This window comes from Hyperolius riggenbachi, chromosome 6, assembly GCF_040937935.1.
Source record: "Hyperolius riggenbachi isolate aHypRig1 chromosome 6, aHypRig1.pri, whole genome shotgun sequence".
Classification (NCBI taxonomy): Eukaryota; Metazoa; Chordata; class Amphibia; order Anura; family Hyperoliidae; genus Hyperolius; species Hyperolius riggenbachi.
Genome location: NC_090651.1, coordinates 32421730 through 32438309, shown reverse-complemented (window position 1 = coordinate 32438309; position 16580 = coordinate 32421730). Strand labels below are relative to the sequence as shown.

The window sequence follows — 16580 nt, the reverse complement described above, 5'->3', positions numbered from 1 at the left end:
GATCTTCCCATACATCGCTTGACATAGGGGGCACTTTAAAGGTGGCCATACACTGATAGATTTGCAGCAGATTCGACCATCAGATAGATTTCTGTCAGATGCCTGTCAGGTCGAATCTGACAGGAAACTATCTGTTTGCCACACACTAGGAACAGGTTTTTTGGAAATCTATTGAAAATCGATCTAAATGCATTATTCCACCCTTATGCTGGGCGTAGTGGTTAGCGCTCTCGCCTTGCAGCGCTGGGTCCCGGGTTCGTATCCCAGCCAGGGCACCATCTGCAAGGAGTTTGTATGTTCTCCCCGTGTCTGCGTGGGTTTCCTCCGGGCACTCCGGTTTCCTCCCACATCCCAAAACATACAGATAAGTTAATTGGATTCCCTGAAATTGACCCTAGACTACAATAAAAATACACTACACAATACATACGGCTATGGTAGCGATTCGATTGTGAGCTCCTCTGAGGGACAGTTAGTGACAAGACTATATATACTCTGTACAGCGCTGCGTAAGTTGTCGGCGCTATATAAATAATAATAATAATACATGGTAAGTTTGTTCCTTCGATCGATTGGTTGATTTGGAAGAATCTATTTCTGATCGCTCGATTGTATAGAATCGATTGATCGGTGGCTGAAATCGACCAGTGTATGGGCCCCTTAAGAATATGGTGATCGCTTACCACCCTAGACGACAGTCTGTTTCAGCAGAAGCCTACGGAGCAAGGAATAAACTGCACGCACCTAGATTTTCCATCCTGTCAGTTCAAATCGATTTAAAATTGGCCGCAAATCAATCAGCCAATCGATCGTGCATCGGTTTGCGATCGATTTATGGCTGAAATCGACCAGTGTATGGGCCCCTTAAGTTTTATCCAGGTAATTAAGTACACGCCCTAGATGCTATAGCGCTGCGCTGTTCAGCAGTTGTCAGCCGAATGTAGTAGAAAATTGTACTAGTTCTGAGCCTGCGCAGTACAGCCCGGAGGACGTCTGATGACGTCAGCGCGCAACAGTGACACGCAGATTGGAGCGCAGAAGAAGCCCGACATGGCAGCCGGCCTGGTCAGGTCGGGTAGACCACTGGGAGCCTGCGGAGCGGTGCCGAGGGCACGTCCTGCCTGCCATGGGCTGGAGGAAGCCCCAGGTAAGTGGATTTGAATTTTTTTTTTTTTTGAGACTCCCTGAACCTTCCCTTTAAAAATGTGGTTCACATATAGAATAGCAGTGCTGGCACCACCCATCCACATGGGCCCAATTGGACTGCAGGTTGTCACCTGGGTATGTTTCACTGTCTGTAGCAAAGATGTTCTTTGGGCGCCACATGAATGGCTGCGTCTCCGGAGGAGTTCTCCTCTGTGTTGCAGGACATACTATCTGCACATGCTGTGTTAGGGGGATACCATCTGCACATGCTGTGTTGGGGGGCATACGTCTGATTTGGTGAAATGGGAGACATAAGGGCTGCACAGGTAATCGTTAACACTACCTAGGCTCAATGTAATGTTTACTACATTTTACGTATACTTGGGTCCCCAGCAGTCTGAAGTATGTTGACCCGACCCTTGACTGAAAAAGTTTGGGGACCCCTGATGTAGTTGGTGATAAATTGTGTGTTTACACTACTGACAGACATCTGTTCTTTGATTGCAGTCCCCGATAGTGGAGCTCCCCTCACCTGTCCTCTCCCCTCTCCTTTCATAGAACAAAACAGGCTGCCAGGCTGTGTGTCTGTGCAATGATCATTCCCAGAATGTTCTAAATATATTCTCTTGGGTAGAACTATTCGAAGTGTGCATGCAGCTTAACTTTTTGAATAATACTGTAAACAAGCAGTCAGTGGGGGAGGGGAAGAAGGGGGATTTGAATACTTATTAAATTTGCTGAGCTTTGCTGAGATAATCTTGTCATTTCTGACTCATGCTTGGGTTATTCTGAGCTAATAAAAACAGTCGAGATTTATGCTATATTTAACTTATACAGAGAGGAAGTTTTGAATCAGGATGATGCCTTTTATTGGAGGGAAAAACCATAGACAAATGTGAAATTGTCTGTAAACTTTTGCATATCACTAGAAAAGGGACAATCGTTGCTGTTGTTGGTGTCTCCAGTTTACTACATCCTCCGTTAAAGCACACATGAAATATGTCAGATGACGTATTGATTTCCTTTAAACAATGCCAGTTGCCCGGCTATCCTACTGATGCTCTGCCTATAATACTTTTAGCCCTAGACCCTGAACAAGCATGCAGATCCGATGCTTTGACTTAAGTCTGACTAGATTAGCCACGTGCTTGTTTGAGGTGGTGTTCAGACACTACTGCAGCCGAAGAGCTCAGCAGGGTTGCCAGGCAACTGCTAATCTGGTCATTTCTGACAATGTCAAACACCTGATCTGCTGCATGCTTGTTCAGGGTATATGGAAAGTATTAGAGGCAGATGATCAGCAGGGCTGCCAGGCAACTGGTAATGTTTAAAGTGTACCCGAGACACGGAGGTGCTGGAAAAATTCATACATATTTGGCTTCTTTGTTGTCCTCTCGATCCGCCGCTAGGGTCCTGTGAAGGCTCTTCAGAGCCAGCCAGGGCATGCGCAGTTCGGCTGCGCACTTACCACCATCGTGCTCTCACCGCCAGGAGCGTTCTGCGCCTGCACAGTTCATGCAGGATTATTTACATTTGTATGCAAATGAATGCAGCTTGAAAATGAACCAATCAAGTCCCTCCCAGGTTTATATTGATTGGTCCATTTTCAAGCTGTATAAAGTCGCATACACATTTACATAATCTTGCATGAACTCGGAAATATTTGCATCTCATTGATCATCACTGAATACAAGCAAACAGTTTGAAGGCAATAAAACGAGATGCAATGCTTTGACCAATCGGCTGTCTGAACCCATAGGATGGTTAGCTCATGTGCAAGTTATCAACGATCTTTGGCTGATGTAAATTAATTGTATATATTTTTAGATTCAAACCAGTGAAATTACAGAAAATGGTTCTAATTGTCTAAAGCAGGAAAGTTTGTTATAATCTGAAGAATATAACAAGTTGCCCTCCTTTTACTAATCAGGATTTCCGCTTCTTTCTCTCTTTCAGGTCACATCCTCCACTATGTGCTGACTGTCTGTATTTACAGAAGATATATAAGAAAGACAAACTTTATTTTGGAAAGGTTTTTTGATTCCAGTGGAATCTGAGCTTAAGCTTCCCCCCCCCCCCCCCCTTACCCATTGCTTTGCACGCTCCTATTATAAAGTTGGGACAACATGCCTGTACAAGCTCCACAATGGACCGACTTCTTGTCCTGCCCAATTTGCACACAGACCTTCGACGAAACCATCCGGAAGCCCATCAGCCTGGGTTGTGGGCACACTGTCTGCAAGATGTGCCTGAACAAGCTTCACCGCAAGGCTTGTCCATTCGACCAGACCACCATCAACACCGACATAGAGCTGCTGCCTGTCAACTCGGCCTTGCTGCAGTTGGTGGGAGCTCAGGTAAGTGTTGAACATTTGTGATAAAGCATGCAACAAGTCTGAGATAAGTTAGACAATTGAAAAAGAACTTTAAAGAGGAACTGTAACGTCAAAACGTCCCCTGGGGGGGTACTCACCTCGGGTGGAGGAAGCCTCCGGATCCTAATGAGGCTTCCCACGCCGTCCTCCGTCCCTCAGGGGTCTCACTTGCAGCCCTCCGTGCAGCGGTGACGTCAATATTTACCTTCCCGACTCCTGCGCAGGCGCTCTGACGGCTGTCGGCTCTGAAGTAGGCGGAAATACCCGATCGCCGTCGGGTCTGCTCTACTGCGCAGGCGCAAGTTTCCGGCGCTGGCGCAGTACAGCGGACCCGACGGAGATCGGGTATTTCCGTCTATTTCCGAGCCGAAAGCAACCACAGCGCCCCCGCTGGAGCCAGCAAAGGTAAATATTGAATCTACAGTCGGGTCTGTCGCCGGCTGTTCGGAGGGCTGCAGCAAGACCCCCGTGGGACAGAGGACAGCGTGGGAAGCCTCATTAGGATCCAGAGGCTTCCCCCACCCAAGGTGAGTACCCCCCGGGGGAGGTTTTTGATGTTACAGAGTCTCTTTAACCTCAGATTTCACTTTAAATAAGAAAGACCTGTTTAACAAGACATGTTGTGGCATTGATTTCTAAATCAATTGACGAATTGGATGGTCGATCAGCCCGCAAAATCGACAGATGTATGTCCACCTTTAAAGTGACAATAAAGCGAAAAAAAAAATATGATGAATTGTATGTGTAGTACGGATAATGAATAGGACGTTAGTAGCAAAAAAGTCTGATTTTTATTTTTATATATATATATATATATATATATATATATATATATATATATATATATATATATATATATATATATATATATATATATATATTTTATAACATTGCATCATTCTGACATTTGCAATTACAAACCACACACTGTATTTTAAACTATGAAATAGACCAGAGCTGAAGTCCCTTTGAACTCCCCTGCAGTAAAAGCTTATCTGAAGCTGCTTCTCATTGTTTCTTTGATGTATAAGGTCCCCCATTCCCACCAGAAGCGCTTTTCTGAGCGTTTTGCGATTGATTAGTGTTTTTTTAAAATTGCTTGCATTCACTTTCATTAAAATCACGGGAAAAATCGCTGCCTTTTTTGTGAACGTGAAATCTCCGCAATTTTTATTGTGATTTTAATGAAAGTGAATGGGAGAGATTTTACAAAATGCAAATCAATCGCAAAACGTTTAGAAAAGCGCTTCTAGTGGGAATGGGCCCCGAAGTGCTTCATAATATGGCTCCCTGGGCTGGAGGGTTCAGAGAGGCTTTTTTGCATAGATAACAAGTGAGTTTTCTTTAGGCCCCGTTCACACTGCACGCGTTTGTGTCCGTTTTTAAGGTACGCGTTTTGTGTGCGTTTTGCGAGGGCCAGAAAAATCAATGCAAAGGTATGGCCCTCGTTCACATATACGCGTGGCAAACGTATGCGTGGCAGAAACGCATAGTTGGATGCATTTCTGTGCGTCGCGCACAGAAACGCATTATAATGAAAGTCAATGGGCGCGCACTAAAAACGCATGGCATGCGTTTTTGTATGCGTATTCGGAGGTGCGTTTCTCGTCGGAAGTGTAGGACTCTTCCAGGTATGATCAAAAACGCATAAGGAAAAAACGCATACAAACGCATTACAAAAACGCGTACAAACGCATGCGTTTTTCCAGTGCGTTTACTACATGCGTTCTGCACGTTTTCCACACGCACATAATCTGTACTCTAAAATTCTTACAACAATAAGCATCCCATTCTATTCATTATGTTTTCCTGGGCCCCTCTGTGCTTTTTCTGCCACTCCCTGCTGCAAACCTGGCTCGTAATTGCCAGTTTTAGGCTGTGTTTACAAACAAACTAACCAGCTTGTGATAGGCTCACATAAGCAGAGTGTGAGAGTCATACAGAGCCTGCAGGGAGCCTGAAGAGGGTGTGTATAGCAGCCCTGCACATTCCAGTCTGACTGCCTCAGCCCGACAGAGGAGAGATGATTAGATCATATAACAGAGATAATACAGTCATTGTGCAAGAAGGAAAGGCTGCAGTAAGCCAGACCACATTAGAACAGGCATAGGAACTTATAGGATAGAAGAAATAAGGATGAAAATTTTGTTCTTTAAGTGGACCTGAACTCTTGCACAGGACAGAAGGAAAACCTAGAGAAATGCACCCTGTATGTATTTAGAGAGTTCAGCCTATCTAATTCCCCCTCATCTGTGTCTAATCACAAATTGTAATTTGATCTCTCCCCTTTGTCAGATTACTGCCATGGCTGATAAGCTCATTTGAAAGCACAGGAGGTTGACAATATGTCTGCTTTCATGAATCAGGAAGTAGAAACACAGCAGTTATTTTAGAATTTGTATCAGCTGTAACACAGAATATTTTTTTTTAAAGGTTATTATGCTGTTCTCTTTTTTAGAGCAGAGAGGACGATGAGTTCAGGTCCGCTTTAACTCTTCCTGAACTGGAAACAATTTGAGACTTAAAACTTTGCTACTAATGTTCTATTTCTTAGCTGTACTACACATGCAAATCATTATATGATAAGTTTATGTTCACTTCAGATTCCCTTTAATAGTCGGTGTAGACTTCGTAGGAGCTCCGTAGCTTTGTTTTGTGGTACATTCCGCATTGATCTGTATTTGCCCTCTGCAGAAGGGAAATCTCCTATATTCGGCAGTATTGGGCACTGCGCGGATCAGCATCCCTGTCTCCTGATGTTCTCTGCCAAATGTCAATTCTATTCTGCATTCGCTTCCATAAATACATATTGCCAAACCATTGTACCTTAGTAAGCGGCCTCCTTGAATGAACTGGCTGCTGATTGCCAGAGGTTGATCTTTATGTGGAAGGGCAGCCATAAAGTTATCTGTGGATTAATCACCCTTGCCTGACAATGTGTAATTTGCCCTCTGTGAGTGTCCATAGCGCAGAACTTGTTCATTCTGGGAGTGGAGGACAGACTTTTCCCAAGTTCCAGGAGTTTACACTGACTCCTTTCTTATATAACCGGCAGTACTGGAAATGCTGGTATGTATACCTGTTCTTTAGTTTTAAAACTTCTGCTGTGCCCATCTCAAAGTTCAAGTGAACCTGTCATCGGTATCTGCTTTAAAGTTAGCTGGCAGGCATCTCCGGTTCTGTACTTACCTGGAATAGCAATAAAAAAAAAGATTTAGGGCTCGTTTCCACTATTGCGGTGCGGAATCGCCTGGATTCCACCGCTGATGAAATCGCATGCGGATGCGATTCCGCATGCGTTTTTTGCTGCGAATTCGCATAGGTGAGGGCATATGCGATTTTAACCATGTCACTGCCTGTGTGAATTTACATTGGTACCTATGCGAATTCACATGCAAATTCGCGGCAAAAAACGCATGGGGAAAACGTATGCGATTTCCCTATTAAATACATTGTGTGCGATTCGCCTGCATTCCACCCGCAGGCGAATTCTGCAGGGTGTTCCGTGCAGATTTTCTCTGCACAATAAAACACTCCCGCAGACGCATAAGTGGAAACAGGCTCATTCACTTATACTGTCTATGCGAATCTGCATACGCAAGACGCATGCGGATTCGCGATAGTGGAAACGGGGCCTGATACACACCTGGATTCAGGGCTGTGGAGTTGGAGTCTGAGTCGAGGAGTCGGAATTGTGGTTTCATAAACTGAGTCGTCAGAGTCTGAGTTGGAGTCGGAAGATTTTTGTACCAACTCCACAGCCCTGCCTGGAGTAGCGATTTTGTAATCATGCCTAGCGATTTTTTTATTTTTTATTTTTTTTTGGAGCGCTTTGGTGTAGCGTTTTATTTTTTGTTTCAGTAGAGCTGTAACTGAACAGCTTCTGTAACAAAAACATCTGGAAAATCGCTCTGATCTTGCGCTTTTCAGAGCGATTTTCCACTTTCCTATATTTAACATTGAGGCTGAATCGTCTCAGAAATCAGCAGAAATGCTGCAGGACTTGCATTAGGGAGAAAATCATATCGCTGTGGTGTGATCCATCCCATTCAAGTACATTAGCCAAGCGCGTTTCAAAGTGCTCCGAGGTGCTCTTGGCGTGCACCCAATCCTAAGTCTAAAGTGTAAAAGAAAAAACAGATGCTTACCTAAAGAGAGTGAAGGCTCTGGGTTCTATAGAGCCTTATCCTCGCGGTGTCCTGGTTCCCCTTGGTTTGAGTCACCGCAGAAGACTGGCAGTCTTCGGAAGCGCTCGGGCTCCCGAAGACTGGCAGCTCTGTACTGCGCACGTGAGAGAGGGGCGCATGCGCAGTAAGGAGCAGCCAGGCTTTGGGAGCCCGAGTGCTACTGAAGACTGCCAAAGCCATACAGAAGAGAGCAGTCTATGACTGTTAACGGGGCAGCCTGCGGGGGAACATAGGGACCGGACGGAGAACAGTAAGGCTCTGGGTCCTTTCCTTAGGTGAGTATCTGTTTTTTATTCTTTTCGCTTTAGACTCCTTTTCAGTTGTCCTTTATACTTAATTATTATTGTTGAGTGGGAGGAATTTTTGCAAATTTCAAATTGTCGTCACGTTTTCATGAGCTCATAAAGAATAATACTAATATTTGTAGATGACTGTGTGTTACAGACCTTCCCAGTTCTATCCCTTTATACACCTGATAGTTTAGGGCGCATCCTTAGACAGCAACTCTTCAGTTGAGAGTTACAGAATCCTTACCAATTTGTAGTCAGGCATGTGTAATAAGTGATTAGGTCTGGTATCTAAAACCTAATTCTATTTTATTTTTGAGGAAAGTGCTAAATTTTACAAATGACAAATTACATGTTTGGTGATGAAGTTATTCTCAGTTCCCACTTGAACTGGACTACGTGCGAACAGCGGGAAGGGACCGTATAGTGTCCGCTCTGATGAGCTGCTGTGGTTGCCCTGGAGCCCGGGGGAGCGTCTTAGCACCATAGTCTATATGGGGGAACGCCTGCCCGGGATGGCACAGAAGTGCGGCCGGCTTACTGCAAGGGATCTCGCGGATCCGTTGCAGAGTGACGAGTGTGAGCAGCTCCTTGAGCAGCTACTATTTATAAAATAGGAGCTGTTCACTGTCCATTTGGCAATGAGCGCAGAGAGAACAAAAAAGTCAGTTCTCTGCTCTAGTGGGAGCCGAGCCTTAAGCCCCATACACACGCCTAACAAAAGTCTCTTAAATGCGCAATTATCAAACAACTTTTCTTGTTGAAACAACCAAAAAATGTTGTTTGCTATTGTTCAAACAACTGATAAGATGCAGCTCAAGTCAGTCTAAAGGCGCATACACACCGTATTTTAGTTAACGACGGGTCCGTCAGACCCTCCCGCGGCGCTGTCGTTCTGCCGACAGTAAAGCTGGCCATACACTGGCCCGATTTTGCCGCCGTTTCGACAGCAGATTCGATCACTGGGATCAAATCTGCTGCCAATCGTTCGCGCTACACACCGAATTTCGATCCATTTCGTCCGATCCCGTCGATCACTCCGTGCGGAAAATTACCGTCGATCGCCCGTGGGTAGGGAGCGCGTCGCTAGCGTCGTTCGGGTGCCCGACGACCGACGCAATAGAGAGGCAATACATTACCTGCTCCGCTGGCGCGACTGCCCCCGGTCACCGCTGCTCCGTCTCCGCTCTGGTCTCCGAGACCGGCATGCTTCACTTCCTCCTGCCCGGCAGGAAGTTTAAACAGTAGAGGGCGCTCTACTGTTTAAACTTCCTGCCGGGCAGGAAGAAGTAAAGCATGTCGGACCTGGAGACCAGAGCGGAGAAGACAGCGGAGACCTGGGGACTGGAGTCGCGCCGGCGGAGCAGGTAATTTATGCGTGTATGTAGGCATGCGGGCGGGGGGAGCGGCGGCAGCACCACCACCACCACAACAGATTGTGAACGGTTTCAGGCTGAAATCAGTTCACAATTTGTTTGCAGTAAAGGTAGCCATACGATCCCTCTCTGATCAGATTCGATCAGAGAGTGATCTATCTGTTGGTCGAATCTGATGGCAAATCGACCAGTGTATGGCTACCTTAAGACGTGAGTACAGGCTGCCGGCAGACTGATAAGACTGTTTTTGACATATCCGCCTAGCGGATAGATTTCATTCTGAAATCTATTGGAAATCTGTTTCTAGTGTGTGGCACACATCAGATTCCTGTCAGATTCGACTTGACAGGCATCTGACAGAAATCTGATAGTCGAATCTGCTGCAAATCTATAAGTGTATGGCCACCTTAACTATGACAAGTAACTTAAGGTGGCCATACACTGGCCCGATTCACCGCCGTTTCGACAGCAGATTCGATCACTGGGATCGAATCTGCTGCCAATTGTTCGCGCTACACGCCGAATTTAGATCCTTTTCGTCCGATCCCGTCAATCGCTCCGTGCGGAAAATTAGCGTCAACGCCCGCGGGCAGGGAGTGTGTCGCTAGCGGCGTTCGAGTACCCGACGACCGACGCAATAGAGCCGCATACATTACCTGCTCCGCCGGCACGTCTACGCCCGGTCACCGCTGCTCCGTGTCCGCGCTGGTCTCCGGCATGCTTCAGTTCCTCCGGCCCGGCAGGAAGTTTAAACAGTAGAGGGCGCTCTACTGGTTAAACTTCCTGCCGGGCAGGAAGAAGTAAAGCATGCCGGGGCCGGAGACCAGAGCGGAGACGGAGCAGCGGTGACCTGGGGACTGGAGTCGCGCCGGCGGAGCAGGTAATGTATGCGGGCGGGGGGAGCGGCGGCAGCACCACCACCACCACAACAGATTGTGAACGGTTTCAGGCTGAAATCAGTTCACAATTTGTTTGCAGTAAAGGTAGCCATACGATCCCTCTCTGATCAGATTCGATCAGAGAGTGATCTATCTGTTGGTCGAATCTGATGGCAAATCGACCAGTGTATGGCTACCTTAAGACGTGAGTACAGGCTGCCGGCAGACTGATAAGACTGTTTTTGACATATCCGCCTAGCGGATAGATTTCATTCTGAAATCTATTGGAAATCTGTTTCTAGTGTGTGGCACACATCAGATTCCTGTCAGATTCGACTTGACAGGCATCTGACAGAAATCTGATAGTCGAATCTGCTGCAAATCTATAAGTGTATGGCCACCTTAACTATGACAAGTAACTTAAGGTGGCCATACACTGGCCCGATTCACCGCCGTTTCGACAGCAGATTCGATCACTGGGATCGAATCTGCTGCCAATTGTTCGCGCTACACGCCGAATTTAGATCCTTTTCGTCCGATCCCGTCAATCGCTCCGTGCGGAAAATTAGCGTCAACGCCCGCGGGCAGGGAGTGTGTCGCTAGCGGCGTTCGAGTACCCGACGACCGACGCAATAGAGCCGCATACATTACCTGCTCCGCCGGCACGTCTACGCCCGGTCACCGCTGCTCCGTGTCCGCGCTGGTCTCCGGCATGCTTCAGTTCCTCCGGCCCGGCAGGAAGTTTAAACAGTAGAGGGCGCTCTACTGGTTAAACTTCCTGCCGGGCAGGAAGAAGTAAAGCATGCCGGGGCCGGAGACCAGAGCGGAGACGGAGCAGCGGTGACCTGGGGACTGGAGTCGCGCCGGCGGAGCAGGTAATGTATGCGGGCGGGGGGAGCGGCGGCAGCACCACCACCACAACAGATTGTGAACGGTTTCAGGCTGAAATCGGTTCACAATTTGTTTGCAGTAAAGGTAGCCATACGATCCCTCTCTGATCAGATTCGATCAGATAGGAATCTGTCTGTTGGTCGAATCTGATGGCAAATCGACCAGTGTATGGCTACCTTAAGCTATATATCTTGTCTAAAGTTTAGATAGTTTACACAGCAAATCTAGCTGCAAACAGCTTCAACAATTTCATGTTTATTTATTCCTGTGATACAATGACAGTGGCCATGTTTTGTTTGTCACATTACACACAGGCAACTTGATCTGCATCTGCAGCCCTCAGCCTGTGAAAACTTCACTCCCCTCTGCCTCTGAAATCTCTGGCTAGTAACCTCCTCCTGCTCAGACTGAGCTCCCATAAGCCCTTGCTACATGGAGTGGCAAGGCACTTTGAGTTGTGGGTGAGGCTTGTTTAGTTTATAGGGAATTAGAGTATTAAAACAAAAAAAAGTATTTGGTTTGAAGGATTCCCTATAAACTATATGTAAGGAACACAATTATGCAATGAGTAAAAGTTTATCTCGGATCCACTTTAAAAGACTTTAGTGGAGCGTGTGGTTTTACCTCTAATCTTATGTGATAATTCAGTTTCTGTTTACAGCTTTGTAGTAAAGATAAGGACATCCTACTGTATGCATTTCAAGTCACCAAGCTGGCTTCTGACTAGTAAAGCTGACTATACATAGGTCAGCTATAGCTCAGCATAACAAGCTGATTCATCCCAGTCATACACTTACTCGATTTCCCGCCGATAGACAGCAGATTCGATAACTGTGATCGAATCTGCTGTGAAATCGAAGCGCAAACGCTGACCGATTTCTGTACGAAATCAATCGATCTGTCCGCACGGAAAATTTAGCTTTATCGCCGGCGGGTCGGGAGTGCATCGATAGTGGCGTTTCGAATGTCCCTTCTCCGTGCTGGGCTCCGGCTGGCTTCACTTACTTCCTGTCGGGGGAAGTTTAAACAGTAGAGCGCCCTCTACTGTTTAAAGCGGAATATAACCCTGCATTTCAACTTTGCTCTAAAACATTATTTACAGTATATTATATGCAACCAGCTTTTTTTTTTTTTTACTAGACCAGCATTGGAAGGGTTACACAGTGCTTTAAAGTTCCTGGAGATTTCTGCAGACGCATCCGAAGCTGACATAGATACATTTTGTTTACATAAATGTATCTAAGTGTTGAATGTGACTCATCTCTCTGACTGAGGAGTTGGAGGACAGCCAAAGAGTGTGTAACATTTCTCAATAGATACATATAACTAAATAGAATGTAACAATCTGAACTTCTGCATATCTCTCCACGGAACTTTAAACCTCTGTGTTTAACCCTTCCAATGCTGGTCTAGTAAAAAAAAAAGTTTTTTGCATATAATATGCTGTAAATAATGTTTTAGAGCAAAGTTGAAATGCAGGGTTATATTCCGCTGTAAACTTCCCCCGACAGGAAGTAAAGTGAAGCTGAAGCCCAGAGCGGAGAAGAGACAGGGGAGGGGGGGGGGGGGCGGCAGCAGCGGTAGCTCCACAGATTGTGAATCGATTTCTTAGTGAAATCTATTCAAAATCCTTTTGCAGTGTAGGTAGCCAATAGATCCCTCTGTGATCAGATTCGATCAGAGGTATCTCTGCTGGTCGATCTGGTGGCAATCGACCAGTGTATGGCTGCCTTTAGAGTGGATGGTGATCGATTACCACACTAGACAGTCTGTTTCAGCAGAACCTACCGGGCAAGGATTAAACTGCACGCATTGTACTGCTCCATGCAGGGAAGCGCCATTGGTGACCCACTTCTTCTGTCCTCCTCCTCGCAGAGAATTTTCAACATGTTTGATTAGATATTTGATCAATTAACTGCACAAAATTGATAGCAGTGATCTGAATGATTGTGTTGGAGCAATAGATAACTGGCTCACTAGATTAAAGTGGTCAAACTAAATCAGAAGAATAGGTAAATGTATTGCCAACCGAAGTACAAAAGCTATATTTTTGTTGTGTGTTGTTGGTTTTCCACTGTGGTCATTAAAGACCACAGTGGTATGCTGCCCGGCAAGGATCAGAACTCGATCCCTCAGTGACTTTTCAGGGCCAAAGCTGTTCAGACCTGTGGCAAGGCTGCTGCTATGTGGGTGGGGAAGGTGAGGTGGGGCAAAAGAGTGCCAGGAGTGGAGGTGAAAAACAAGGCCTTCAACCGAATTGATCCATTAAACGGATCACTCTGGCCAGAGACTGTCATTATTGCCTGCATTGGCCGAGTTGCATCTGGTCTGTATAAAAGAGGAACTGTAGTGAAAATAACATATTACAATTGCCTGTTGTTTTGAATATTCATTTATAGATTGTCAGGGTTTGGCCACTGTAAAAGCTTTCCTCTGATTTACATTCTGAAATTTTTTTACAGTTGGCAACCTCTTTAGTTCTTCCTGGTGATCTGTATGGAATGTTCGTTGAGAGTTCTATGCACAGAGGGGAAGATGCTTCTTATTTGGCAGTTGGAAAAAAACGTTATTTCCCACAATGCATTGTGGTTCACAAGCAGAAAACTGTTAGGACCATGGTCATGACATCACACTGTGGGAGGGGTGTCACCACAATATCAGCCATACAGCCCCCCTGATGATCTATATGAGGAAAGGTAAAGATTTCTCATGGGAAAGGGAGTATCAGCTACTGATTGGGATAAAGTTCAATTCTTGGTTACAGTTCCACTTTTACTTCTAGCACCACTGTTACTTCAATTCTTTTCTGTAGAGTACATAGGAAATCCTAGCTCTATTCATTTATACTTACCCACACAGTTTTTAACCTGTTTTTTATGGATTAATAAAGATGGACATGTGTTGGTGCGGATCTTGTGGAGTGTTTGCAAGCACTTGTTACTCCAGAGTTGATCGCTGCACGTCCTCTTACCATTGGTGCGGAAGCATTTACTACAAAGTGCTAGGTGCACAGGGACAGCGCACACAACTCGTACCGCTGCCTGCTAGGTGCACAGGGACAGCGCACACAACTCGTACCGCTGCCTGCTAGGTGCACAGGGACAGCGCACACAACTCGTACCGCTGCCTGCTAGGTGCACAGGGACAGCACACACAACTCGTACCGCTGCCTGCTAGGTGCACAGGGACAGCGCACACAACTCGTACCGCTGCCTGCTAGGTGCACAGGGACAGCACACACAACTCGTACCGCTGCCTGCTAGGTGCACAGGGACAGCGCACACAACTCGTACCGCTGCCTGCTAGGTGCACAGGGACAGCGCACACAACTCGTACCGCTGCCTGCTAGGTGCACAGGGACAGCGCACACAACTCGTACCGCTGCCTGCTAGGTGCACAGGGACAGCGCACACAATTCGTACCGCTGCCTGCTAGGTGCACAGGGACAGCGCACACAACTCGTACCGCTGCCTGCTAGGTGCACAGGGACAGCGCACACAACTCGTACCGCTGCCTGCTAGGTGCACAGGGACAGCGCACACAACTCGTACCGCTGCCTGCTAGGTGCACAGGGACAGCGCACACAACTCGTACCGCTGCCTGCTAGGTGCACAGGGACAGCGCACACAACTCGTACCGCTGCCTGCTAGGTGCACAGGGACAGCGCACACAACTCGTACCGCTGCCTGCTAGGTGCACAGGGACAGCGCACACAACTCGTACCGCTGCCTGCTAGGTGCACAGGGACAGCGCACACAACTCGTACCGCTGCCTGCTAGGTGCACAGGGACAGCGCACACAACTCGTACCGCTGCCTGCTAGGTGCACAGGGACAGCGCACACAACTCGTACCGCTGCCTGCTAGGTGCACAGGGACAGCGCACACAACTCGTACCGCTGCCTGCTAGGTGCACAGGGACAGCGCACACAACTCGTACCGCTGCCTGCTAGGTGCACAGGGACAGCGCACACAACTCGTACCGCTGCCTGCTAGGTGCACAGGGACAGCGCACACAACTCGTACCGCTGCCTGCTAGGTGCACAGGGACAGCGCACACAACTCGTACCGCTGCCTGCTAGGTGCACAGGGACAGCGCACACAACTCGTACCGCTGCCTGCTAGGTGCACAGGGACAGCGCACACAACTCGTACCGCTGCCTGCTAGGTGCACAGGGACAGCGCACACAACTCGTACCGCTGCCTGCTAGGTGCACAGGGACAGCGCACACAACTCGTACCGCTGCCTGCTAGGTGCACAGGGACAGCGCACACAACTCGTACCGCTGCCTGCTAGGTGCACAGGGACAGCGCACACAACTCGTACCGCTGCCTGCTAGGTGCACAGGGACAGCGCACACAACTCGTACCGCTGCCTGCTAGGTGCACAGGGACAGCGCACACAACTCGTACCGCTGCCTGCTAGGTGCACAGGGACAGCGCACACAACTCGTACCGCTGCCTGCTAGGTGCACAGGGACAGCGCACACAACTCGTACCGCTGCCTGCTAGGTGCACAGGGACAGCGCACACAACTCGTACCGCTGCCTGCTAGGTGCACAGGGACAGCGCACACAACTCGTACCGCTGCCTGCTAGGTGCACAGGGACGGCGCACACAACTCGTACCGCTGCCTGCTAGGTGCACAGGGACGGCGCACACAACTCGTACCGCTGCCTGCTAGGTGCACAGGGACGGCGCACACAACTCGTACCGCTGCCTGCTAGGTGCACAGGGACGGCGCACACAACTCGTACCGCTGCCTGCTAGGTGCACAGGGACGGCGCACACAACTCGTACCGCTGCCTGCTAGGTGCACAGGGACGGCGCACACAACTCGTACCGCTGCCTGCTAGGTGCACAGGGACAGCGCACACAACTCGTACCGCTGCCTGCTAGGTGCACAGGGACAGCGCACACAACTCGTACCGCTGCCTGCTAGGTGCACAGGGACAGCGCACACAACTCGTACCGCTGCCTGCTAGGTGCACAGGGACAGCGCACACAACTCGTACCGCTGCCTGCTAGGTGCACAGGGACAGCGCACACAACTCGTACCGCTGCCTGCTAGGTGCACAGGGACAGCGCACACAACTCGTACCGCTGCCTGCTAGGTGCACAGGGACAGCGCACACAACTCGTACCGCTGCCTGCTAGGTGCACAGGGACAGCGCACACAACTCGTACCGCTGCCTGCTAGGTGCACAGGGACAGCGCACACAACTCGTACCGCTGCCTGCTAGGTGCACAGGGACAGCGCACACAACTCGTACCGCTGCCTGCTAGGTGCACAGGGACAGCGCACACAACTCGTACCGCTGCCTGCTAGGTGCACAGGGACAGCGCACACAACTCGTACCGCTGCCTGCTAGGTGCACAGGGACAGCGCACACAACTCGTACCGCTGCCTGCTAGGTGCACAGGGACAGCGCACACAACTCG

At 48.3% G+C, this 16580-nt stretch overlaps 1 protein-coding gene across 5 annotated transcripts in view; it reads left to right on the top strand.

The window, feature by feature from the left end:
- The window catches only part of RC3H1 (ring finger and CCCH-type domains 1), a 138209-nt gene that overhangs the window by 55804 nt on the left and 65825 nt on the right, over positions 1 to 16580 (top strand). For all 5 annotated transcript variants that reach the window (XM_068239085.1, XM_068239089.1, XM_068239087.1 and 2 more), the window contains exon 2: positions 3103 to 3503. In XM_068239085.1, the coding sequence (XP_068095186.1) occupies positions 3273 to 3503 (231 nt within the window). In that variant the 5' untranslated portion in view covers positions 3103 to 3272. The remainder of the gene's footprint in view (positions 1 to 3102; positions 3504 to 16580) is intronic.